Below are 26,778 nucleotides of genomic sequence, written 5' to 3'. Positions count from 1 at the left end.
ATATTTGTCAACCTGAAAGCCCAAGTAAGTTGCCTTTTAACTACTACCTAACCTATACTTTAAGCACAGATCATTGCACCTGTACATAGCCCATCTGTAAATAGCCCATCCAACTACCTCATCCCCATACTGTTATTTTTTTTGTTGCTCCTTTGCACCTCAGTATCTCTACTTGCACATTCATCTGATGCACATCTATCACTCCAGTGTTTAATTGCTAAATTGTAATTATTTCGCCACTATGGCCTATTTATTGCCTTACCTCCATTATCTTACCTCATTTGCACTCATTGTATATATACTTTTTTATTGTGTTATTGACTGTATGTTTGTTTATTTCATGTGTAAATGTGTTGTTTGTGTTGCACTGCTTTGCTTTATCTTGGCCAGGTCAGTTGTAAATTAAAACTTGTTCTCAACAGACCTACCTGGTTAAATAAAGGTGAAATAAAAAATAAAATAAAAAATATACTGTTAATTTAGCCAGTATTGTATATAACCATGTGATAAATGACTGTGTTGTGATATTCTTACCACTTGGCCATCTATGCCAGAAAGTCCTGGTCCCCCTGAAAGACCTAAAGAGCCCTGGGAAAGAAATGAAATATACTGAAAGTTTGATAACAAGTTATTAACATGCAACGCTCCTCCGCAACATTTGATCAAGTGCCTCCCGAAACTGAGGCAGTGAAAGTATTTGAAACTTGACCCATAACACCTGCATTAGCAAAATTACAAGTGACAATATGTGTCACACCCTGACCATAGTTTGCTTTGTATGTTTCTATGTTTTGGTTGGTCAGGGTGTGATCTGAGTGGGCATTCTATGTTGGATGTCTTGTTTGTCTATTTCTATGTCTGGCCTGATATGGTTCTCAATCAGAGGCAGGTGTTAGTCATTGTCTCTGATTGGGAACCATATTTAGGTAGCCTGGGTTTCACTGTGTGTTTGTGAGTGATTGTTCCTGTCTCTGTGATCGTTTGCACCAGATAGGCTCAGTCACTTTGGTTTTTTCTTTTCACTTGTTTTGGAAGAGAAGAGAACGAGCGCCATTCTCCTTGCGGAGATGGTGCTAAATACATCAACACGGTCGGTCCCTGGGATTGGGCTGGCTAACACGATTAGGTTTGCTTGGAAGGAAAAGGAGATGGAGCCTTTAGGACGGGAATCTTTTGGAAGGATAATATTGATGGGGATTCTAAAGCTGACGGTGAAGGACGTGTTTTGTTTCCAAGGCAACTCGTTGGAGGGAGCATACGACGTGGCACTATATACAGAGGCAAAACACGATGATATCCTGAGAAGGGCAAGAGCAGTGGGAGGTGAGAGGCCGATGTGCCACTACGAAATAACAAGTCTGGCGAAGAATAATTTTAGGGTTGTAACTGTCAACATTTACAACCCTTACGTTAAGAACGAAGAGGTGAGGGCTTTTCTGGGGAGATATATGGATAACGTCTCCTCAGCAAGGCACCTCAAAGACTCCCTTGGGTTTTGGAATGGGAGGAGAGGTTTCCAGGCCCTCCTCAGAGAGGACCCAAAGGGACATGGTGGCTACCTCCATCCTCCTGCTATGTTCTCCCTAGGGGCTGACAGGGGGACGTTGTTTTATGCACGTCAGCCCCCATTTTGCAGACGCTGTATGGCCTACGGTCACATATTCGCCTCATGCAGTACAAGAAAATGCAGATTTTGTGCATCTGAGGATCATGAGGCGAGGGATTGTGACAAGCCTAAGACGTGCCATGGGTGTGGCTCGTCAGCACACCTGTGGCGGGGGTGCCCGGCCCGTCAGCGGTCATATGCGTCTGCGGCTGGGGGGGGAGCAGGGGCGGGGGATGGGGGAAGAAGAGGAGGGGAAGGAAGCACGCCTCATGATCAGAGTACAGGTCCAGAGGGGAAGGCCACAAGGAAGGAGGAGGAGCAAGAAGCGGCGGAAGGAAGAGAGAAGGAAACGGAAGGCACGGGAGTAGGAGAACCAGGAAAAGCGGCGGAAGACGGCAACCGAGTGGAGGAGCATGAGAGAGAAGAAAGCGATGGAGGAGTGGTGGAGAAGGAGACGGTGGAAGAGCAAGTGGACTGGGGGGAATGTGCCCTGGTGGAAGAGATGAGGGGTATGGTGGAGGAGCTGGCGGGGGGGGGGGGTTGGTATCTCTCCACTGCCGTCATCACCAAAGAAGAGAATGAAGAGGAGGGAGCGATTGGCCGACAGTGAGAGGGAGGGGATGGCCAAGAGAGTGATGGGGGTGGGAGAAACCTCTGGGTTGCTGCTGGTTTCCACAGGCTCTCAATATCTGTTGGGTGGGGACACACCTAACAGGACTCAGGACTGGGTACAGGAGGAGGTGGGGAGTTTTTTGTTTGGGGACTCAGCCTCCCCGAATTTTTTCCAATCCAGCTGCAGCACTGGGGAGGGGGAGGATTGTGGGGGTAGACCCAGGGTGCAGGGCACCCCGGAGCCAAACACTATTCCTGCATCCTGGGTTGGTGAGATGGAGGAAGAGGGGGGGATGTTGGGAGTACAGATGGTGTCATCACCGGTAGATATGGAGCAGGGGAGCATCGGGTGAGTCTCCTGTTTTTGTTTTTTTCTGTCTGGGTTTAGAATTTGATTGTATTACATGTTTTTATTTTATTCTTTCATGGGGTCTGATTTGACTTTTGTTAGTTTAAATGTAAGGGGTTTAAGGGATTGTGTTAAGAGGAGGGCGGTTTTTAGTTATTTGGAGGGTGTGGGGTTTGATTTTTGTTTTTTACAGGAGGTTCACCTGAGGGATGGAGGGGATGTTAATAGGTTTAAGAGGGAGTGGGACAAGGGGGAGTCGGTTTGGGGTGTTGGGGGGGTGCACTCATCGGGGGTAGGGATTTTGTGTGGGCACAGGGAGGTTAAAGTGGAGGATTCTTTTGTGGTAATGCAGGGGAGGGTTATAGGGGTGGATGTCACGATAAGGGATTGTAATTTTAGATTAGTGGTGGTGTATGGACCACAGGTGGTGGCAGACAGGAGGGAGATGGTGGACTGTCTGACACCCCTGTGTGTCACAAATAGGAAATTAGTGATAGGGGGGGATTTTAATACAGATTTAGGAAGAGGGGGGGATAGCAGTGCAGGTGCCATTGCCAGGCTAATGGCTTGCCATGGTCTGGTAGATGGTGGTCTGCACACTACTCCGAAAATGGACGGTCCTACATGGCGCAACTCCAGGGGGGTTGAGCGGAGGCTCGACTATATTTTTGTACCCAGGTCATTGGGTAAGTTGTCTGGGCGGCTGTTGCCTGTTTTCTTTTCGGATCACGACGGGGTGCTCCTGCAGGTGGGGTCGCCAGTCTGCCTCTTTGGTAGGGGGTACTGGAAGCTAGATCGGGATGTGCTGGAGGAGCAGGCTTTTGTTGACGGGTTTTATGGTTTCTTTTGGAGGCTTGAGGGTCTCCGGTCCATGTGCGAGGGGGTGTTAGAGTGGTGGGAATTAGTTAAGGTGAGGATTAGGGCTTTTATAATAGGGTATTGCAAGAGGGAAAAAAGGGAGGAGAGGAGGGAGGTGGATCGTATCCAAAGGTTAATTGAACTCGAGTACGAGGCAGGCAACCTCGGCGGGTCGTTTGACTGGGAGAGATCCGCAACCCTAAAGGCGCAGCTCAGGGAGTTGCAGGAGCGGAAGGCTCGAGCTTTCCTGGAGCGTGCGCATAGGGGCTTTCTAGAACACAATGAGACTTGTTCTGCTATGTTCTTTAAGTCGGTTAGGGCCAGACAGAGTAGGAAGGTAATGCATGGCGTTAGGGAAGAAAATGGTAGTATAGTTAGAGAACCAGAGGATATGGTCAGGGTGACAACTGATCATTTCCAAGGTTTATTTAAGGAAAGGGAAATAGATGTAGAGCAGGGAAATGTGTTTTTAGAACACTTGTCCAGGCGGTTGCCGGAGGACATTAGAGAAGTGATGGAGGCCCAGATCTCACTAGAAGAGGTTGAGAGCGCTCTTAGGAGGATGGGAAAAGGGAAGGTGCCTGGGATAGATGGGCTGCCGGCTGAGTTTTATCTCAAGTTTTGGGGTATACTTGGACCAGTGGTCCTCGAAGTCTTGAAGGCCATCCTTGAGACGGGGGTCCCGGGGGGATCAATGGCTGTTGGTGTGCTGTCACTTTTATATAAGAAGGGGGAAGTAACAGACCTTGGCAACTGGCGGCCGTTGACCATGCTGTGTGTAGATTACAAGCTACTTGCAAAGGTTTTAGCAGACCGGTTGCGCACAGCCCTTCCCTACGTTGTCCATGAGGATCAGACGTGCGGGGTAGAGGGCCGCTCTATTAGATGGAACCTACAGTTAATCAGGGACTCCATCGCTTGGGTTGAAGATAGAGGACTGCCTTTAATGGTAGCAGCGCTAGATCAGGCGAAAGCCTTTGATCGCGTGAATAGATCATTTTTATTCAGAGTGTTAGGTCGATTAGGATTTGGGGAGAAGTTCATAGGATGGATTCGTACATTATATGTCGGAGCGGGGTGCCGAGTTAGTGTAAATAGTCACTTGGGTGACGTTTTTGACCTCTCGTCTGGGGTCAGGCAGGGGTGCCCACTCTCGGCTCTCCTCTTCGTTCTGTACATGGAGCCTCTGGGGGCTGCCATTAGGGCAGACACAGGGGTGGAAGGCTTGTTGATCCCTGGAAGTGGTGGGCTGCGTGTTAAGATGACGCAGTATGCCGACGACACTTCCTTGCTGCTGTGCAAGGACTCGTGCCTGACAAGGTCCCTTGCCATCTTTGGGGATTTCACCCGAGCGTCGGGAGCAGTTCTGAACCATGCAAAGTCTTCCGTCAAGTTTTTCGGAAGATGGCGCGGTAGAACGGATGTGCCCGGGGGGTTATCTCTCTGTGAGGGGGCCCTGAGGATTCTCGGGGTCCATTTTGAGACCTCCGGCTCAGCGACGCTAAACTGGAACATGCGTATCGCAGTGGTACAGAGGAAGCTAGCAATGTGGAAGGCTAGGTATTTGTCTTTTATGGGCAAAGTCCTGGTTCTAAAGGTGGATGTGTTGCCGTCTCTTTTGTATTTGGCGTACATCTACCCATTGCCGGCTAGTCTGAGGAGGCCTCTAGTGAGGCTTGTGTTTCAGTTCATGTGGAGTGGCAGGTGCGAGTGGGTCGCCAGGGCACGCATGCTTTGTCCCATCGGGGAGGGAGGTAGGGGGGTACCACATTTCCCCCTCAAGCTGGACGCAATTTTTGTTTCTTTCTTGTTAGCGGAGCTTGCTCATCCAGTGATACACCCGTCCGGTTACCTCCTGCGGGTGTTCTTCTCGTATCAGGCGAGAAGCGTAATGGTGTGGTCTAACACGGGTCCTCGAGCGGAACAGCTGCCGTGGCACTTTGGTCATGCGGCCAGGTGGCTGCGTGAGCACCCTGAGGTTGAAGTTGCCCGAGTAGGTTTAGATCACAGGCACCTGTACGAGGAGGTCAGAAAGGCAGGGAGTCCGGCGCCTGTAGTGGGCATCTCGGAAGTGGTCTGGGAGGGAGTGCAGGCGCGGGGTCTGGACAACAGGCTCAAGGACCTGAATTGGTTGGGCCTCCATAAGTGCTTGCCGGTACGTTCCATCATGTACCGGTATAGTTTGGTGCAATCCCCCACCTGTCCAAGATCTTCTTGTGGCAGGGAGGAGACTGTGCGCCATGTCTTTTAGGACTGTGCCTTTGCCGGAGTAGTATGGGCTAGGGCACGGGTGTTGTTAGGTTTGGTAAGGGGGGATTTTGTATTGACGTGGGCCAGGTTAGAGAGAGGTGTAGGGAGAGCGAGAGGGACGGATAGGGAAAGGTTTCTGCTCTGGCTTCTCATGAGTCTCTTTAAACGGGGGCTGTGGGAAGCCAGGCAGAACATGGTGAAGACAGGGAGAGATTGGGGGGTGGAAGGGATAGTGAGGAGGGTGGAAGGAGATTTGAGGGGGAGGATGAAGAGGGAGGAGAGGAAGTGGGGGCAGCATGCTGCCCGGGAGAGGTGGAAGGGGGGTTTAGGGCTGGGTGTCATTTAGATTTGTAAGGGGATAGATTAGGGACGGGGAGATAGGGAAAGGTAGTTTGTAGGATGACGGGGAGGGAAGATGCTCCCCTGAGGTTTTGTTTGGGGTTTTTGTTTTGTTTAAATTAAAATACCACTATTTGAGTTTGTATGGAAATTATGAGTTGTAAAGAATGAATGGTATTGATGATAATAAATTATTTTTATAAAAAAAAAGATAGGGCTGTTTTTTTTTTTTTTTTTTTTTTTTTCTACGTTTATTGTTTTGTTAGTTTATTCATGTCTAGTGTCTTTATTAAAAAACATGAATAACCACCACGCTGCGTTTTGGTCCGCCTCTACTTCACCTAAAGAAAACCGTTACAGAATCACCCACCACAACAGGACCAAGCGGCGTGGTAACGGGCAGCAGCAGGAGCAGCGCGAGAAAGACTTCTGGACATGGGCGGAGGAATTGGAAGGAGAAGGACCCTGGGCACAGCCTGGAGAATATCGCTGCCCCAAAGAAGAACTGGAGGCGGCGAAAGCGGAGAGGCTCTGGTATGAGGAGGCAGCACGGCGATGCGGATGGAAGCTCGAGAGTCAGCCCCCAAAATGTATTGGGGGGGGGGGGGGGGGCTCACAGGGAGTATGGCTACGCCAGGTAGGAGACCTACGCAATCTTCCTGTGCTTACCGGGGGGCTGGAGAGACTGGGCAGGCACCGTGTTATGCTGTGGAGCGCACGGTGTCTCCAGTGAGGGTGCATAGCCCGGTGTGGTACATTCCAGCTCCACGTATCGGCCGGGCTAGAGTAAGCATCGAGCCAAGTGTCATGAAGCCGGCTCTACGCATCTGGTCCTCAGTGCGTCTCCTTGGGCCGGCTTACATGGCACCAGCCTTGCGCACGGTGTCCCCGGTTCGCCTGCATAGCCCAGTGCGGGCTATTCCACCTCGCCACACTGGCAGGGCGACCGGGACCATTCAACCTTGTAAGGTTGGGCAGGCTCGGTGCTCAAGAGCTCCAGTGCGCCTGCACGGTCCGGTCTATCCGTCACCACCTCCACGCACCAGCATTCCGGTGGCAGCCCCCCCGCACCAGGCTGTCTCTCCGGCTCATCCTTACAGGTGCTAGTCTCCCGCCTCTCCGGCGCTACCGGAGCCTTCCTCCTCTCCGGCGCTGCCGGAGCCCCTCTGCCCAGAGCCCCTCGGCCCAGGGGCGCCGGAGCCCCTCTGTCCCGAGCAGCTGCCCCTCTGTCCAGTGTCATTAAGCTGTCACACCCTGACCATAGTTTGCTTTGTATGTTTCTATGTTTTGGTTGGTCAGGGTGTGATCTGAGTGGGCATTCTATGTTGGATGTCTTGTTTGTCTATTTCTATGTCTGGCCTGATATGGTTCTCAATCAGAGGCAGGTGTTAGTCATTGTCTCTGATTGGGAACCATATTTAGGTAGCCTGGGTTTCACTGTGTTTGTGGGTGATTGTTCCTGTCTCTGTGTTTTGCACCAGATAGGACTGTTTTTGGTTTTCCACGTTTGTTGTTTTGTAGTGTTCGTGTTTATCCTTTTTGTTATTAAACATGAATCAATATAATCACGCTGCTTTTTGGTCCGCCTCTACTTCACCACAAGAAGACCGTTACAATATGCTGATAATAAAACAGACACTGCCTCATAAAAATTCATTTTGAATCCAAGAGACCAGCTCTTATGTCCAACAATGAAAATGCAAAAAACAAATATACATACTGTATATATTTTGCTCAGAAAACATGGGGCGTCAAATAAAACCACCCATGTGCCAAATTTGGCCCTCGGGCCGCCAGTTGGGAAACCCTGTTCTACAGAGAATCATACATTTGATAACCTCATTCAGTGAAGCCACTTTTATGGTGTACCTTTTCACCTGCTTGGCCCGATGGCCCAGGTAATCCCGGAACCCCTCTTTCACCCTGAAAAGACAAGAGATTTATACATAAAATGTGTGTTAAAAGGGATTGTAGATTATTAGAAGTAGCTTTTGATCCGTACTCTGGAATCCAATCACTGGTGATATTGCTTAAAAACGGGTCGTCAGTGTCATAAAATAGATCATGCCAATAAAACGTAATACTAATGCCCTTTTTTGACCTTCCTACCGAATCACCAGGCCGTCCTTGTTCTCCCTTGTTACCATCAACCCCGCGTCGCCCCTGAAATAATGAACAGAAAGAGCAGCTCCATTGATTTACCATCAAAAACCCTAGTCTGATAAAAACTATTTGCTTTAGAGTGCAGCTGATACCTCTGTCCCAGTTGGACCCTGTGGCCCAGGAACTCCTCGGTTGCCAGAGATGCCCTTTATTTAAAAAAGCGGAGAGATGGGAAGTCATGAGCTATTCACCCTTTATTAATGTTGCTCGTAGATGAAACACATTTATCAGCTGTGTGTTAAATTAAATTGCAACTTTTTAAAACATTCATACATACACCCTTCATAAGCTCTTTTTAAGGCTTATATACATAGATGCTTCAGAAGTCATTCATAAGGAAATGCTATATGAAGGGAAACAAAGGGGTTTTGATACATTTGAGAAAGCATCAGATATAAGGACCTTTTATATCACTCTTCATGTAGTATTTTTTTTATTTCACCTTTTTTTAACCAGGTAAGCCAATTGAGAATAAGTTCTCATTTGAAACTGCGACCTGGCCAAGAAAAAGCAAAGCAGTGCGACAAAAACAACAGAGTTACACGTCTAAACTTATGACTGGTACTGTATATGTGATAGGGATGTATAGACATTATGGACAGTGAATATGTTGAATATCTGAAGAATACGTGGATAGAATAGTATATATACAGCAATAGTTCAATTGAATACTCCTTGACTAGAATATAGTATATACACTATATATACTGTATGAAGTGGGTAAAACAGTATGTAAACATTATTAAAGTGATCAGTGTTCCATTACTAAAGTGACCAGTGTTCCATGTCTATATACATAGGGCAGAAGCCTCTAAGGTGAAGGGTTGCGTAATCGGGTGATAGCTGTCTAGTGATGGCTATTTAACAATCTGATGGCCTTGAGATAGAAGCTGTTTTCAGTCTCTTGGTCCCAGCTTTGACGCACCTCCAACTCCCTCGCCTTCTGGATGATAGATGGGTGAAAATCCCTTGGCTCGGGTGGATGAAGTCCTTGTTGATCTTTTTTGGCCTTCCTGTGACAGGTCACCAACCTCTGGAGAGCCCTGCGGTTACGGACTGTGCAGTTGCTGTACCAGACGGTAATACAGCCCGAAAGGATGCTCACAATCGTACAACTGTAAAAGTTTGTAACGGTTTTAGGAGCCAAGTCAAATTTCTTCAGCCTCCTGAGGTTGAAGAGGAGCTGTTGCTCCTTCTTCATCACACTGTCTGTGTGGGTGGACGATTTCAGATTGTCAGTTATCTCAGATTTGCTTTGTCCCCAGCTACAAATTCGGCCTCGGGATATGTGGCATACAGTTTACAAGTCCAGTGTAGTTCCTTAAGAGCCGTTGTGGTATTTGCTTGTGAGGTATTCTAGGTCAAATTAACAAAAGGACTGTTCCTGTACGTTACCACAAGCACACCATGAGTAGTTAATAATGAAACATACACCTCTGCTTTTATTCTGCCCGGAGAGTTCTTTATTACTGTCTGCGCAATGTACTGAGAACCCAGCTGGCTGTATGGACGGGGACAGTATATCCGGAGAGAGCCATGATTCCATGAAACAGAGTATGTTACAGTCCCTGATGTCTCTCTGGAAGAAGATCCTCACCCTGAGATCATCTACTTTACTGTCCAGGGACTGAACATTAGCGAGTAATATACCCAGGAGCGGTGGAGGAAGGTGCACGCCTCCTGAGTCAGACTAAAAGTAAACTCTGAATACCTCTTCTCTGCCGGTGGCGTCTTGGAGCAACCTCTGTGATAAGTTCAGTAGAGTTGGGTGGTACGAACAAAGGATCCAATTCAGGAAATGTGAATTTCTGGTCAAAATGCTGGTGAGTTACCGCCACCCTGATATCCAGAAGTTATTTCTGGCTGTATGTAATAACGCAAAAAACTGTCTGGGCTTACAATTCTGCATGGATCTTTACCCTTAGTGTCATGGGAAACTAGGCTACTGTACAGGGTACAGTGCCAATTCTGTAATGTCTTTTACACTTTCACACCCATACTTGATTACCCTGCAAGTGGGCACCATTTGTTTATTTAATGTACAGTAATTGTGCCGACAAATTCATTGAGGAATATGTTAGGGTTGTCCGAATAAGATAATTATTCTCTACATAATTGCTCAATTCTATTTAATGACTCAAAACACTAAACGATGTTTACTGAACTCAAAGATTCTTAGTTGCTAAGGACGTTAACATATGCAATAAAACAGCCCCCATGTTTTGGAATAACCTCAAATGTAACATCTGCCCTAACTTCAGTGGTAGGATGACATGTACGGGTTTCATTGTTACATAGTGTAGAATTTGAAATAAACTGATATTTTTCCTCTGATTACAAGTGATGACTTCACAAAACACTTGTGAAAGACACTCTCTCATCACTTTATTGCACTTTTGGAGGAAGATTTGCTTCAACAATGCACTGCCAGTATTCAAAGGCCACAGTATGTTCACAAAGAACATATTGTACTGTAAACTGGTCTACACTTCTCATGACCTCAGTCATCAGTAGAGATCAGTATTGAGTGCAAGTTGAACACCCCACACAGACCAATTTACAGTATATCAAAGCCTCTAATGGAAAAAGCAATGAAAATATATGACTTCAAAATGTCATCCAAACAGCGAGTTGATACATAGTTCATTGACAGAAAACAATGAACAAATTGAAGTCATGAAAATGACTGAAACAATAGGTCTTTTATCCATGATATAGTTTAGGCAGAAAAGAACACAACTTGACCTTGAATAATGATGATATTCAAAAATTGAATTCATATGCCACTTGGGCAAACAATACTGAAAGATTACAGGGCGGTTTCCCGGACACAGATCAAGCCTAGTCCTAACCTAAAAATGACTTTCAATGGAGATTCTCCACTGAGCTTGCTTTTTAGTCCAGGACTAGGCTAAATCTGTGTCCGGGTAACCAGCCCCGCAAGTTCAGTGTGATAGTAATAGAGCTGGTACAAGCAAACAAGTAATATCAGAAAAAGTGCCACTCATGTTTTCTGTTACTGAATTTCAAAGTTAGTATGTGAGTATTCACGCAGAGACTGTTACCTTTCATGCTCAACAGTTTCAATGAAATCTGACTGCTAACGCACAAACACCTTCTAAATCAAGTTACAAGATTTATCCTGTCACAGTGACGGTTCCCCTGCAAGGTACGATATACTGTACTCTTTCATGGAAACAATGACCATGCATTCCCCTAAAACATTTGCTTCATTCATACAAATGTAATATTCCCCTCAAGGTCTTCATCATGTTTCCATCATAGCTATCAGTCTCAACACACTCTAAGTGGTTTATTCAATTAATTCCAGTAAGACAATTCCGCTGCAACACAAAGAAATCACGCACCAACATAGAGCGAAGATATGTAGGCACTTTATCATTAACCTAGACACTGTCAGAGTGAATGTCAGAGCGACATTCACCTTCACAAATTAAATGACACATTCATCTCTTTCTCTTTCTGTTTGATATTACAGAGCATCTCAGGGAGGACTTGCTTCAATGACTATCTTCATGGTCTGTTTCATAATCATTATATTCAGACTAAAGGCCACTTCACATATAATCAGGTGAAGACCCAATATGTTTCAATATCTTCAGTGGCAACCAGACCACTATATCAAAGTCTACTCTCAGTCTCTGCAGATATACTGCATGTTCAAAAAAACTGGCAGCAATGATTACTTACATTTGACTACGATCTATTCTAGATAATGTAGATCTGGACGTATTATTTAAAACACAAAGCTTTCCTGCAAATAATGATATATGAATGGTTTCCATCTGGTCCTCCTCATGAGCCCAGTTATCACACCAGTAGGAGTAACAAAGTTTCTCCTGCCTCCCAGTAGGAAGCAACAGCCTTTAGAGTTAGCCAAGTGCTCTTGCCAAGTACTGTACTTTACTGAAGAAATAAGGCCCAAGGGGGTGTGGTACAGTTGAAGTCGGAAGTTTACATACACTTAGGTTGGAGTCATTAAAACTCGTTTTTCAACCACTCCACAAACTTCTTGTTATCAAACAATAGGTTTGGCAAGTCGGTTAGGACATCTACTTCTTGCGTGACACAAGTCATTTTTCCAACAATTGTTTGCAGACAAATTATTTCACTTATAATTCACTGTATCACAATTCCAGTGGGTCAGAAGTTTACATAGACTAAGTGACTGTGCCTTTAAACAGTTTGGAAAAATCCAGAAAATTATGTCATGGTTTTAGAAGCTTCTGATAGGCTAATTGACATAATTTGAGTGAATTGGAGATGTGTTCTGTCTCCTAGAGATTAATGTACTTTGGTGCAAAAGTGCAAATCAATCCCAGAACAACAGCAAAGGACCTTGTGAAGATGCTGGAGGAAACAAGTACAAAAGTATCTATATCCACAGTAAAACAAGTCCTATATCAACATAACCTGAAAGGCCGCTCAACAAGGAAGAAGCCACTGCTCCAGCCATAGAAAAGCCAGACTACGGTTTGCAACTGCACATGGGGACAAAGATCGTACTTTTTGGAGAAATGTCCTCTGGTCTGATGAAACAAAAATAGAACTGTTTGGCCAGTATGACCATCGTTATGTTTGGAGGAAAAAGGGGGATGCTTGCAAGCAGAAGAACACCATCCCAACCGTGAAGCACGGGGTGGCAGCATCAGCTGTGTGTTAAATTAAATTGCAACTTTTTAAAACATTCATACATACACCCTTCATAAGCTCTTTTTAAGGCTTATATACATAGATGCTTCAGAAGTCATTCATAAGGAAATGCTATATGAAGGGAAACAAAGGGGTTTTGATACATTTGAGAAAGCATCAGATATAAGGACCTTTTATATCACTCTTCATGTAGTATTTTTTTTATTTCACCTTTTTTTAACCAGGTAAGCCAATTGAGAATAAGTTCTCATTTGAAACTGCGACCTGGCCAAGAAAAAGCAAAGCAGTGCGACAAAAACAACAGAGTTACACGTCTAAACTTATGACTGGTACTGTATATGTGATAGGGATGTATAGACATTATGGACAGTGAATATGTTGAATATCTGAAGAATACGTGGATAGAATAGTATATATACAGCAATAGTTCAATTGAATACTCCTTGACTAGAATATAGTATATACACTATATATACTGTATGAAGTGGGTAAAACAGTATGTAAACATTATTAAAGTGATCAGTGTTCCATTACTAAAGTGACCAGTGTTCCATGTCTATATACATAGGGCAGAAGCCTCTAAGGTGAAGGGTTGCGTAATCGGGTGATAGCTGTCTAGTGATGGCTATTTAACAATCTGATGGCCTTGAGATAGAAGCTGTTTTCAGTCTCTTGGTCCCAGCTTTGACGCACCTCCAACTCCCTCGCCTTCTGGATGATAGATGGGTGAAAATCCCTTGGCTCGGGTGGATGAAGTCCTTGTTGATCTTTTTTGGCCTTCCTGTGACAGGTCACCAACCTCTGGAGAGCCCTGCGGTTACGGACTGTGCAGTTGCTGTACCAGACGGTAATACAGCCCGAAAGGATGCTCACAATCGTACAACTGTAAAAGTTTGTAACGGTTTTAGGAGCCAAGTCAAATTTCTTCAGCCTCCTGAGGTTGAAGAGGAGCTGTTGCTCCTTCTTCATCACACTGTCTGTGTGGGTGGACGATTTCAGATTGTCAGTTATCTCAGATTTGCTTTGTCCCCAGCTACAAATTCGGCCTCGGGATATGTGGCATACAGTTTACAAGTCCAGTGTAGTTCCTTAAGAGCCGTTGTGGTATTTGCTTGTGAGGTATTCTAGGTCAAATTAACAAAAGGACTGTTCCTGTACGTTACCACAAGCACACCATGAGTAGTTAATAATGAAACATACACCTCTGCTTTTATTCTGCCCGGAGAGTTCTTTATTACTGTCTGCGCAATGTACTGAGAACCCAGCTGGCTGTATGGACGGGGACAGTATATCCGGAGAGAGCCATGATTCCATGAAACAGAGTATGTTACAGTCCCTGATGTCTCTCTGGAAGAAGATCCTCACCCTGAGATCATCTACTTTACTGTCCAGGGACTGAACATTAGCGAGTAATATACCCAGGAGCGGTGGAGGAAGGTGCACGCCTCCTGAGTCAGACTAAAAGTAAACTCTGAATACCTCTTCTCTGCCGGTGGCGTCTTGGAGCAACCTCTGTGATAAGTTCAGTAGAGTTGGGTGGTACGAACAAAGGATCCAATTCAGGAAATGTGAATTTCTGGTCAAAATGCTGGTGAGTTACCGCCACCCTGATATCCAGAAGTTATTTCTGGCTGTATGTAATAACGCAAAAAACTGTCTGGGCTTACAATTCTGCATGGATCTTTACCCTTAGTGTCATGGGAAACTAGGCTACTGTACAGGGTACAGTGCCAATTCTGTAATGTCTTTTACACTTTCACACCCATACTTGATTACCCTGCAAGTGGGCACCATTTGTTTATTTAATGTACAGTAATTGTGCCGACAAATTCATTGAGGAATATGTTAGGGTTGTCCGAATAAGATAATTATTCTCTACATAATTGCTCAATTCTATTTAATGACTCAAAACACTAAACGATGTTTACTGAACTCAAAGATTCTTAGTTGCTAAGGACGTTAACATATGCAATAAAACAGCCCCCATGTTTTGGAATAACCTCAAATGTAACATCTGCCCTAACTTCAGTGGTAGGATGACATGTACGGGTTTCATTGTTACATAGTGTAGAATTTGAAATAAACTGATATTTTTCCTCTGATTACAAGTGATGACTTCACAAAACACTTGTGAAAGACACTCTCTCATCACTTTATTGCACTTTTGGAGGAAGATTTGCTTCAACAATGCACTGCCAGTATTCAAAGGCCACAGTATGTTCACAAAGAACATATTGTACTGTAAACTGGTCTACACTTCTCATGACCTCAGTCATCAGTAGAGATCAGTATTGAGTGCAAGTTGAACACCCCACACAGACCAATTTACAGTATATCAAAGCCTCTAATGGAAAAAGCAATGAAAATATATGACTTCAAAATGTCATCCAAACAGCGAGTTGATACATAGTTCATTGACAGAAAACAATGAACAAATTGAAGTCATGAAAATGACTGAAACAATAGGTCTTTTATCCATGATATAGTTTAGGCAGAAAAGAACACAACTTGACCTTGAATAATGATGATATTCAAAAATTGAATTCATATGCCACTTGGGCAAACAATACTGAAAGATTACAGGGCGGTTTCCCGGACACAGATCAAGCCTAGTCCTAACCTAAAAATGACTTTCAATGGAGATTCTCCACTGAGCTTGCTTTTTAGTCCAGGACTAGGCTAAATCTGTGTCCGGGTAACCAGCCCCGCAAGTTCAGTGTGATAGTAATAGAGCTGGTACAAGCAAACAAGTAATATCAGAAAAAGTGCCACTCATGTTTTCTGTTACTGAATTTCAAAGTTAGTATGTGAGTATTCACGCAGAGACTGTTACCTTTCATGCTCAACAGTTTCAATGAAATCTGACTGCTAACGCACAAACACCTTCTAAATCAAGTTACAAGATTTATCCTGTCACAGTGACGGTTCCCCTGCAAGGTACGATATACTGTACTCTTTCATGGAAACAATGACCATGCATTCCCCTAAAACATTTGCTTCATTCATACAAATGTAATATTCCCCTCAAGGTCTTCATCATGTTTCCATCATAGCTATCAGTCTCAACACACTCTAAGTGGTTTATTCAATTAATTCCAGTAAGACAATTCCGCTGCAACACAAAGAAATCACGCACCAACATAGAGCGAAGATATGTAGGCACTTTATCATTAACCTAGACACTGTCAGAGTGAATGTCAGAGCGACATTCACCTTCACAAATTAAATGACACATTCATCTCTTTCTCTTTCTGTTTGATATTACAGAGCATCTCAGGGAGGACTTGCTTCAATGACTATCTTCATGGTCTGTTTCATAATCATTATATTCAGACTAAAGGCCACTTCACATATAATCAGGTGAAGACCCAATATGTTTCAATATCTTCAGTGGCAACCAGACCACTATATCAAAGTCTACTCTCAGTCTCTGCAGATATACTGCATGTTCAAAAAAACTGGCAGCAATGATTACTTACATTTGACTACGATCTATTCTAGATAATGTAGATCTGGACGTATTATTTAAAACACAAAGCTTTCCTGCAAATAATGATATATGAATGGTTTCCATCTGGTCCTCCTCATGAGCCCAGTTATCACACCAGTAGGAGTAACAAAGTTTCTCCTGCCTCCCAGTAGGAAGCAACAGCCTTTAGAGTTAGCCAAGTGCTCTTGCCAAGTACTGTACTTTACTGAAGAAATAAGGCCCAAGGGGGTGTGGTACAGTTGAAGTCGGAAGTTTACATACACTTAGGTTGGAGTCATTAAAACTCGTTTTTCAACCACTCCACAAACTTCTTGTTATCAAACAATAGGTTTGGCAAGTCGGTTAGGACATCTACTTCTTGCGTGACACAAGTCATTTTTCCAACAATTGTTTGCAGACAAATTATTTCACTTATAATTCACTGTATCACAATTCCAGTGGGTCAGAAGTTTACATAGACTAAGTGACTGTGCCTTTAAACAGTTTGGAAAAATCCAGAAAATTATGTCATGGTTTTAGAAGCTTCTGATAGGCTAATTGACATAATTTGAGTGAATTGGAGATGTGTTCTGTCTCCTAGAGATTAATGTACTTTGGTGCAAAAGTGCAAATCAATCCCAGAACAACAGCAAAGGACCTTGTGAAGATGCTGGAGGAAACAAGTACAAAAGTATCTATATCCACAGTAAAACAAGTCCTATATCAACATAACCTGAAAGGCCGCTCAACAAGGAAGAAGCCACTGCTCCAGCCATAGAAAAGCCAGACTACGGTTTGCAACTGCACATGGGGACAAAGATCGTACTTTTTGGAGAAATGTCCTCTGGTCTGATGAAACAAAAATAGAACTGTTTGGCCAGTATGACCATCGTTATGTTTGGAGGAAAAAGGGGGATGCTTGCAAGCAGAAGAACACCATCCCAACCGTGAAGCACGGGGTGGCAGCATCATGTTGTGGGAGTGCTTTGCTGCAGGAGGGACTGGTGCACTTCACAAAATAGATGGCATCATGAGGGAAGAAAAGTATGTGGATATATTGAAGCAACATCTCAAGACATCAGTCAGGAAGTTAAAGCTTGGTCGCTAAAGGGTCTTCCAAATGGACAATGACCCCAAGCATACTTCCAAAGTTGTGGCAAAATGGCTTAAGGACAACAGTCAAATTATTGGAGTGGCCATTACAAAGCGCTGACCTCAATCCCATACAAAATGTGTGGGCAGAACTGAAAAAGCATGTGCGAGCAAGGAGGCCTACAATACTGACTCAGTTACACCAGCTCTGTCAGGAGGAATGGGCCATAATTCACCCAACTTGTTGTGGGAAGCTTGTGGAAGGCTACCCGATACATTTTACCCAAGTTAAACAATTTAAAGGCAATGCTACCAAATACTAATTGAGTGTATGTAAACTGGAAATTTCACATTCTTAAAATAAAGTGGTGATCCTAACTGACCTAAAACAGGGAATGTTTACTAGGATTAAATGTCAGGAATTGTGAAAAACGGAGTTTAAATGTATTTGGCTAAGGTGTATGTAAATTTCCGACTTCAACTGTATATAAAATCGAGCACAGAGCCATGGAATCTCCATAAACAAACATTGGCAGTAGAATGGTTTTACTGAAGACATCAGTGACTTTCAACTTTCAATCTCAGACTCACATTAAGCATCTCCAATCCAAAATTAAATCTAGAATCAGCTTCCTATATCGCAACAAAGCATCCTTCACTCATGCTGCCAAACATACCCTCGTAAAACTGACCATCCTACCAATCCTCAACTTCAGTGATGTCATCTATAAAATAGCCTCCAACACTCTACTCAACAAACTGGATGCAGTCTATCACAGTGCCATCTGTTTTGTCACCAAAGCCCCATACACTACCCACCATTGCGACCTGTACGCTCTCGTTGGTTGGCCCTCGCTTCATACTCGTCGCCAAACCCACTGGCTACAGGTTATCTACAAGTCTCTGCTAGGTAAAGCCCACCATAGCAGCACCCACTCGTAGCACGTGCTCCAGCAGGTATATCTCACTGGTCACCCCCAAAGCCAATTCCTCCTTTGGTCATCTTTCCTTCCAGTTCTCTGCTGCCCATGACTGGAACGAATTGCAAAAATCTCTGAAGCTGGAGACTCACATCTCCCTCACTAGCTTTAAGCACCAGCTGTTTGAGCAGTTTACAGATCACTGCACCTGTAATTAGCCTATCTGTAAACAGCCCATCTATCCACCTACCTCATCCCCATACTGGTATTTATTTATTTATTTTGCTCCTTTGCATCCCAGTATCTCTACCTGCACATTCATCTTCTGCCGATCTACCATTCCAGTGTTTAATTGCTATATTGTAATTACTTCACCACCATGGCCTATTTATTTCCTTAACTTACCTTATTTGCACTCACTGTATATAGACTTTTTGTTTTCTTTTGTTCTACTGTATTATTGACTGTATGTTTTGTTTATTCCATGTGTAACTCTGTGTTGTTGTATGTGTCGAATTGCTACGCTTTATCTTGGCCAGGTCGCAGTTGCAAATGAGAACTTGTTCTCAATTAGCCTATCTGGTTAAATAAAGGTGAAATAAAAAAATATAAAAAAGTAATAGGATTCCACCTTTCCAACAAGTCAGCTTGTAAAATTTCTGCCCTGCTAGAGCGAAAATGTCTAGGAGCAACAACGGCTCAGTCGCGAAGTGGTAGGCCACACAAGCTCACAGAACGTGATCACCTATCTGTCCTCAGTTGCAACACTCACTTCCAAGTTCCAAACTGCCTCTACAAGCAACGTCAGTACAATAACTGTTTGTCGGGAGCTTCATTAAATGGGTTTCCATGGCTGAGCAGCCACACACAAGCCTAAGATCACTATGCGCAATTCCAAGCATCGGCTGGAGTGGTGTAAAGCTCGCCACCATTTGACTCTGGAGCAGTGGAAACACATTCTCTGGAGTGATGAATCATGCTTCACCATCTGGCTGTCCGACAAACTAATATGGGTTTGGCGGATTCCATTAGAACGCTACCTGCCCCAATGCATAGTGCCAACTGTAAGGTTTGGTGGAGGAGGAATAATGGTCTGGAGCTATTTTTCATTGTTCGTGCTAGGCCCCTTAGTTCCAGTGAAGGGAATCTCTACAGCAATCTCTACAGCATCACAATGACATTCTAGACGATTCTGTGCTTCCAACTTTGTGGCAACAGTTCGGGGAAGGCCCTTTCCTGTTTCAGCATGACAAGATCGAGATTGTGATGGAATAACTCGACTTTGCCTGTACAGAGCCCTGACCTCAACCCCATCTTACACCTTTGGGACGAATTGGAACGCCAACTGCGAACCAGGCCTTGTCACCCAATATCAGTGTCCAACCTTACTAATGCTTTTGTGGCTGAATGGAAGCAAGTCCCCGTTCCAACATCTAATGGAAACCCTTCAGAGAAGAGTGGAGGCTGTTATAGCAGCAAAGAGGGGAACAACTAAATATTAATGCCCATGATTTTGGAATGAGATGTTCGATGAGCAGGTCCACATACTTTTGGTCGCCTATAAAATGGCGCGGAGAACGTGGCTAACATTTTACATTCTCCCAACCAATTGTGCAATTGGCTTATTTTTGACTTATTTTTTTACTTATTGTGTACATAATGTTACTGCTACTGTCTCTTATGACTGAAAATAACTTCTGACATCAGAAAAGCAATTACTCACCGCAGACTGGAAGAAACCTTTAACGATTCAGACGAGAAGAATATCTTGCTTTCACTGGAACAGGCCCAGATCCACGCCTTTTGCGTTAAGAAAAGACGCTGGAAAAGGGGACGCAGATCGGGGATCCTTCTGAGAAGCCGGAGGCAAGCGAGTAAACTCCCAATGCCTTCCATTCTCCTTGCTAACGTGCAAATAAAATGTATGACCGAAGATTATCCTACCAACGGGACATTAAAAACTGTAACATCTTGTTTCGCCAAGATGTGGCTGAACAAAGAAACGGACAATATAGAGCTGGCGGGATTTTCCATGCACCGGCAGAACAGAGACGCTACTGCTGGTAAGAAGAGGGGTGGGGGTGTGTGTCTTTTTGTCAATAACAGCTGGTGTGCTATGTCTAATATTAAAGATGTCTCAAGGTATTGCCTGCCTGAGGTAGAGTACCTTATGATAAGCTGTCGACCACACACACACTATCTAGCCATCTATTTACCACCACAAAGCGAAGCTGGCACTAAGACCGCTCTCAAACAATTTTATAAGGCCATAAGCAAAGAAGAAAATGCTCACCCAGAAGCGGCGCTCCTAGTGGCCGGGGACTTTAATGCAGGCAAACTTAAATACGTTTTACCAAATTTTTACCAGCATGTCACATGTGCAACCAGGGGGAAAAAAATGCTAGAACACCTTTACTCCACAAACAAAGATGCATACAAAGCTCTTCCCCGCCCTCCATTTGGTTAATCGGACCACAATTCTATCCTCCTGATTCCTGCTTACAAGCATAAACTAAAGCAGGAAATGGTCAGATGACGCGGATGCTACACTACAGGACTGTTTTGTTAGCACAGACTGGAATATGTTCCGGGATTCATCCAATGGCATTGAGGAATACACCACCTCAGTCATCGGCTTCATCAAAAAGTGCATCGATGACTTCGACCCCACACCCCCCTTCAACTGTACGTACATATCTCAACCGGAAGCCATGGACTACAGGCAACATCCGCATCGAGCTATAGGCTAGATCTGTCGCTTTCAAGGAGCGGGAAACTAATCTGGATGCTTATAAGAAATCCCGAACCATGAAACAAGCAAAGCGTCAATACAGGATTAAGATTGAATCCTATTACACTGACTCTGACGCTCATCGGATGTGGCAGGGCTTGAAAACTATTACGGACTACAAAGAGAAACCCAGACGCGAGCTGTCCAGTGACGCGAGCCTACCAGATGAGCTAAATGCTTTTTATGCTCGCTTCGAGGCAAGCAACACTGAAGCATGCACGAGAGCACCAGCTGTTCTGTGAATGTTGACCTTTAAACAGGTCAACATTCACAAAACCGCTGGGCCAGATGGATTACCAGGACTTGGATTACCAGTACACAAAGCATGCACGGACCAACTGTCAAGTGTCTTCACTGACATTTTCAACTCTCCCTGACCGAGTCTGTAATACCTACAAGTTTCAAGCAGACCACCATAGTCCCTGTGCCCAAGGAAGCGAAGGTAACCTGGCTAAATGATTACTGCCTCGTGGCACTCACGTCGGTAGCCATGAAGTGCTTTGAAAGGCTGGTCATGGCTCATATCAACAGCATCATCCCGGACACCCTAGACCCACTCCAATTCGCATACCGCACCAACAGATCCACAGATGACACAATCTCAATCGCACTCCACACCGCCCATTCTCACCTAGAAAAAAGGAACACCTATGTGAGAATGCTGTTCATCGACTACAGCGCAGCGTTCAACACCATAGTGGTCATGAAGTTCATCATTAAGCTAAGGACTCTGGGACTAAACACCTCCCTTTGCAACTGGATCCTGGACTTCCTGATGGGCCACCACCAGCTGGTAAGAGTAGGCAACAACACGTCTGCCACGCTGATCCTTAACACTGGGGCCCATCAGGGGGCCCATCAGGGGTGTGTACTTAGTCCCCTCCTGTATTCCTTGTTCACCCACTGCGTGAGCAACGTGAGCAAGACAAAGGAGCTGATCGTGGACTACAGGAAAAGGCGGGCCCTACAGGCCCCCATTAACATCGACGGGGCTGTAGTGGAGCGAGTCGAGAATTTCAAGTTCCTTGGTGTCCACATCACCAACAAACTATCATGGTCCAAACATACCAAGACAGTCGTGAAGAGGGCATGACAAAACCTTTTCCCCTCAGGAGACTGAAAAGATTTGGCATGGGCCCCCAGATCCTCAAAAGGTTCTACAGTTGCACCATCGAGAGCATCCTGACCGGTTGCATGGTATGTTGCCTGGTATGGCAACTGCTCGGCATCTGACCGTAAGGCGCTACAGACGGTAGCGCAAACAGCCCAGTACATCACTGTGGCCAAGCTTCCTGCTGTTCAGGACCTATATAATAGGCGGTGTCAGAGGAAAGCCCATAAAATTGTCAGAGACTCCAGTCACCCACGTTATAGACTCTTTTCTCTGCTACCGCACAGAAAGCGGTACCGGAGCGCCAAGTCTAGGACCAAAAGGCTCCTCAACAGCTTCTACTCCCAAGCCATTAGACTGCTGAACAATTCATAAAAATTGCCACCGGACAATTTACATTGACAACCCCCCCCCCATCTTGAACACTGCTGCTACTCACTGTTTGTTTGTTACCTATGCATAGTCACTTCGCCCCCACCTACATGTACAGATTACCTCAACTAGCCTGTACCCCTGCACACTGACTCGGTACCTGCACCCCCTGTATATAGCCTCATTATTGTTATTCTTATTGTGTTACTTTTTTATTATTACTTTTTATTTTAGCCTAAATATTTTCTTATTCTTGAACTGCACTGTTGGTTAAGGGCTTGTAAGTAAGCATTTCACGGTAAAGTCTACACTTGTTGTATTCAGCGCATGTGGCAAATAAAGTTTGATTTGATATAGTATAAACCACTTTTCCTTTCATTTTAAAAACGTGGAAATGCCCTGGAATCCTTGACAGGCAAATCCTATTGGAGAAAGGGTGCCATTAGCACAGCTATGTACTGTGCATCTCTCCAGGTGTGCCCTTTAACCGTTACAACTGAATTATCTTGATATTCAAGAGCTCCAATTGGCATCTGACTGATTTGAATACCCATTCAACAATGTCCCATATAGCAGTGCATCCATTATTGATACATTGATTTTCTCTAAAGTGTTGGATTCTGATGAGTGTTGAGTGAGTGGATGTTTGAATATAAAATGATGGAGTACTCACAGGCTTACCATCAGCACCAGCAGGACCAGCTTGACCGGGCCTTCCCATTGTTCCTGCTTCCCCCTGAAAGAGAAAACAGCAGCTTATTGACTGGACCATTTGGACCTTAAAACAATGCAAAGTGCACCACTCATGAAACCGTTGAACTACTCAGAAACCGTTTTTCGATTGCATGCTGCAAATTGTTTTAAAACATGTTCTTTGTGAGGAGCATCACACAGTAATGGTTTTGACCTTTCCTGGAAAATGTTATGTCACTGCTTTACTGACTATCAGTAAAACACATCTTTCCAAGTGCATGTCTCAGCAGGATAGGTTTAACTTTACTTTATTCAAGATGCCATTTATTACAATTCCTGTTAATATATCAGCCCAAAATGTCCATCTGTGAACCAGCCATGCTTGTAGCATTTTGGATCTACCATCAAAACCTTGTTGAGCAATCTTTTCCTGTTGAAAAACAGGATTTGCACCCATGCATGACCATGCCCTTATAAACACAAACATGTCTTAAACCTTGTACACTCTTAAAGAATAAAGGGCCGAGTTGCTATGGTAATATTGCTTAAAGGTACGCTACTTTAAAGCTTTAGTGTTAGTTTTAACATCTTATAATTATTTGGCACATGCTCTGTGAACAATGAAATGGGTCACAGAGCATTTTATTTTGTGGCCCATTTCAGTAAATGTAATTTAGCCTAGAAGCCAGTCTGTTTCTACTTTTAGTCAACGTGTCATTCTCTTGCCAAACAGTCTGGAACTAGTCCTATTATATCCATCAATAAGGACGTAGGACAGTGGGGCATGTGTTATTGATAACATCTCCCAACCACAACCCAATCACATGCATTGCTGTCACCTTGATGTACTGTAGGCAGACAGCCACATCTGCTTCAACCTTATCTTTCTACTTGGCTGTACTTACATGGTGTTGGACGAATTGCTCATGCAAGTTGCGGGGAGATAACACATTTAGTTACAAAACTGTTCAAATGCGGAATGCTTTCAGAAGTGTATTTGATTTGCACAGCAGCATGTTCCGGATGGAAGGAATTGACACTGGATTTAGAAATTGGCAAGTCTCAGGGTGTAAGCCTTCTGACTGACCTTAATGCCTGGAAGGCCAGGGGGTCCGGGAGGACAGGTACAGGGTTCTGGAGTGGGGTCCACGTCTATATCACCAGGGCCGTTTGCACACTGGAAAAAACAAGAAAAACATAATTCACTAATCACACATTACATAGCTTTCACTAAGCTATACTATTAATCAATTATTTATCTGATTTCCTGCTAACAGACACTCTCAGACAACAGAAGCCAAGAGAGTGCGTTCAGTTCATGTCTCTTAGCAGCAGCCTTATCATTTAGCTTTCAGCAGCCCAGAAGTATTGACACAGCAGACACTACCAACAAAATGACTCAGTAAACGTTCGGTTGAAGTTGGAAGTACACCTTAGCCAAATACATTTAAACTCAGCTTTTCACAACTCCTGACATTTAATCTTAGTAAGAATTCCCTGTTTTAGGTCAGTTAGGATCACCACTTTATTTTAAGAATGTGGAATGTCAGAATAATAGTAGAGAGAATGATTTATTTCAGCTTTTATTTCTTTCATCACATTCCCAGTGGGTCAGAAGTTTACATACAATCAATAAGTATTTGGTAGCATTGCTTTTAAATTGTTTAACTTGGGTCAAACATTTCAGATAGCCTTCCACCAGCTTCCCACAATAAGTTGGGTGAATTTTGGCCCATTCCTCCTGATAGAGCTGGTGTAACTGAATCAGGTTTGTTGGCCTCCTGGCTCTCACACACTTTTTCAGTTCTGCCCACAAATGTTCTATAGGATGTGGTCAGGGCTTTGTGATGACCACTCCAATTCCTTGACCTTGTTGTCCTTAAGCCATTTTCCACAGCTTTGGAAGTATGCTTGGGGTCATTGTCCATTTGGAAGACCCATTTGCGACCAAGCTTTAACTTCCTGACTGATGTCTTGAGATGTTGCTTCAATATATCCACATAATTTTCCTCCCTGCAAACCGTAGGCTTTTTTTATGGCGGTTTTGGAGCAGTGGCTTCTTCCTTGCTGAGCGGCCTTTCAGGTTGGGTCAATATAGGACTTGTTTTACTGTGGATATAGATACTGTTGCCTCCAGCATCTGTTGCCTGTTGCCTGTGCCTGTTGCCTCCAGCATCTTCACAAGTTATTTTGCTGTTGTTCTGGGATTGATTTGCACTTTTTGCATCAAAGTACATCCATCTCTAGGAGACAGAACACATCTCCTTCCTGAGTCAGTTAAGAACAAATTCTTATTTTCAATGACAGCCTAGGAACAGTGGGTTAACTGCCTTGTTCAGGGGCAGAACAACAGATTTTTATCTCGTCAGTTAGGGGATTCGACCTTTCTGTTACAAGTCCAACGCTCTAACCACTAGGCTACCTGACGCCCCAGGTATGACGGCTGCGTGGTCCCATGGTGTCTATACTTGCGTACTATTGTTTGTACAGATGAATGTGGTACCTTCAGGCGTTTGGAAATTGCTCCAAAAGATGAACCAGACATGTGGAGGTCTACAATTGTTTTTCTGAGGTCTTGGCTGATTTCTTTTGACTTTCCCATGATGACAAGCAAAGAGGCACTGTGTTTTAAGGTAAGCCTTGAAATACATCCACAGGTACACCTCCAATTGACTCAAATGATGTCAATTAGCCTATCAGAAGCTTCTAAAGCCATGACATAATTTTCTTGAATTTTCCAAGCTGTTTAAAGGCACAGTCAACTTAGTGTATGTAATCTTCTGACCCACAGGAATTGTGATACAGTGAATATAAGTGAAATAATCTGTCTGTAAACAATTGTTGGGAAAATTACTTGTGTCAAGCACAAAGTAGATGTCCTAACTGACTTGGCAAAACTATAGTTTGTTAACAAGAAATTTGTGGAGTGGTTGACAAACAAGTTTTAATGACTCCAACCTAAGTGTATGTACATTTCCGACTTCAACTGTAGTTCTAGAGACAAGGGGCTATATTACACGTTTATAGCAAGAAACAAACACACCTTAGCTGTGTTTGAATACTCATACTAACCGCACTAACCATACTTTTTGTGACGTAAATTGAGTACAGTATGTAGTATTCTTATTGGTCATAGTATGGATAGAGTTAGTATGCTAAAAGTTCCTGGATGTCGTACTACCGTACATTTGCCAAAATACAAAGTATACACGCAGTGGACACTGTTTCCATACTTTTAGGGCCCATAATGTAATTCTTCAAGAAATGGGCATGGCTTCACAACGTTTTCAGATTTGAAGGAAATGGCGGAAGAAATATGTAGCTGAAGTCCGAGGAGAGCGGATACAAATTAATTGCTTTAAATAATTACGACAAATGTTAAGAAAATGTTGTGCAATGTAATAAAGTAATTACTTTTTAAATTACTTACGCTACACGTTATGTTGGCTGACAATGTGTTGGCTACGCTATCCTTACGA

General features: G+C 44.1%; 1 protein-coding gene across 2 annotated transcripts in view; it reads right to left on the bottom strand.

Annotated features, from left to right (window-relative positions):
• The window catches only part of LOC110502692 (collagen alpha-1(XXI) chain), an 82,253-nt gene that overhangs the window by 27,192 nt on the left and 28,283 nt on the right, over positions 1-26,778 (bottom strand). For both annotated transcript variants that reach the window (XM_036960413.1, XM_036960414.1), the window contains 6 exons: positions 24,387-24,476; positions 23,280-23,342; positions 8,270-8,323; positions 8,124-8,177; positions 7,884-7,937; positions 535-588 (listed from right to left, as the gene is read on the bottom strand). In XM_036960413.1, the coding sequence (XP_036816308.1) occupies positions 535-588; positions 7,884-7,937; positions 8,124-8,177; positions 8,270-8,323; positions 23,280-23,342; positions 24,387-24,476 (369 nt within the window). The remainder of the gene's footprint in view (positions 1-534; positions 589-7,883; positions 7,938-8,123; positions 8,178-8,269; positions 8,324-23,279; positions 23,343-24,386; positions 24,477-26,778) is intronic.

Source organism: Oncorhynchus mykiss, chromosome 23 (assembly GCF_013265735.2).
Source record: "Oncorhynchus mykiss isolate Arlee chromosome 23, USDA_OmykA_1.1, whole genome shotgun sequence".
Taxonomy (NCBI): domain Eukaryota; kingdom Metazoa; phylum Chordata; class Actinopteri; order Salmoniformes; family Salmonidae; genus Oncorhynchus; species Oncorhynchus mykiss.
Note: the sequence above shows the minus strand (reverse complement) of the source record. Positions and strands in the feature narration are given on the sequence as shown.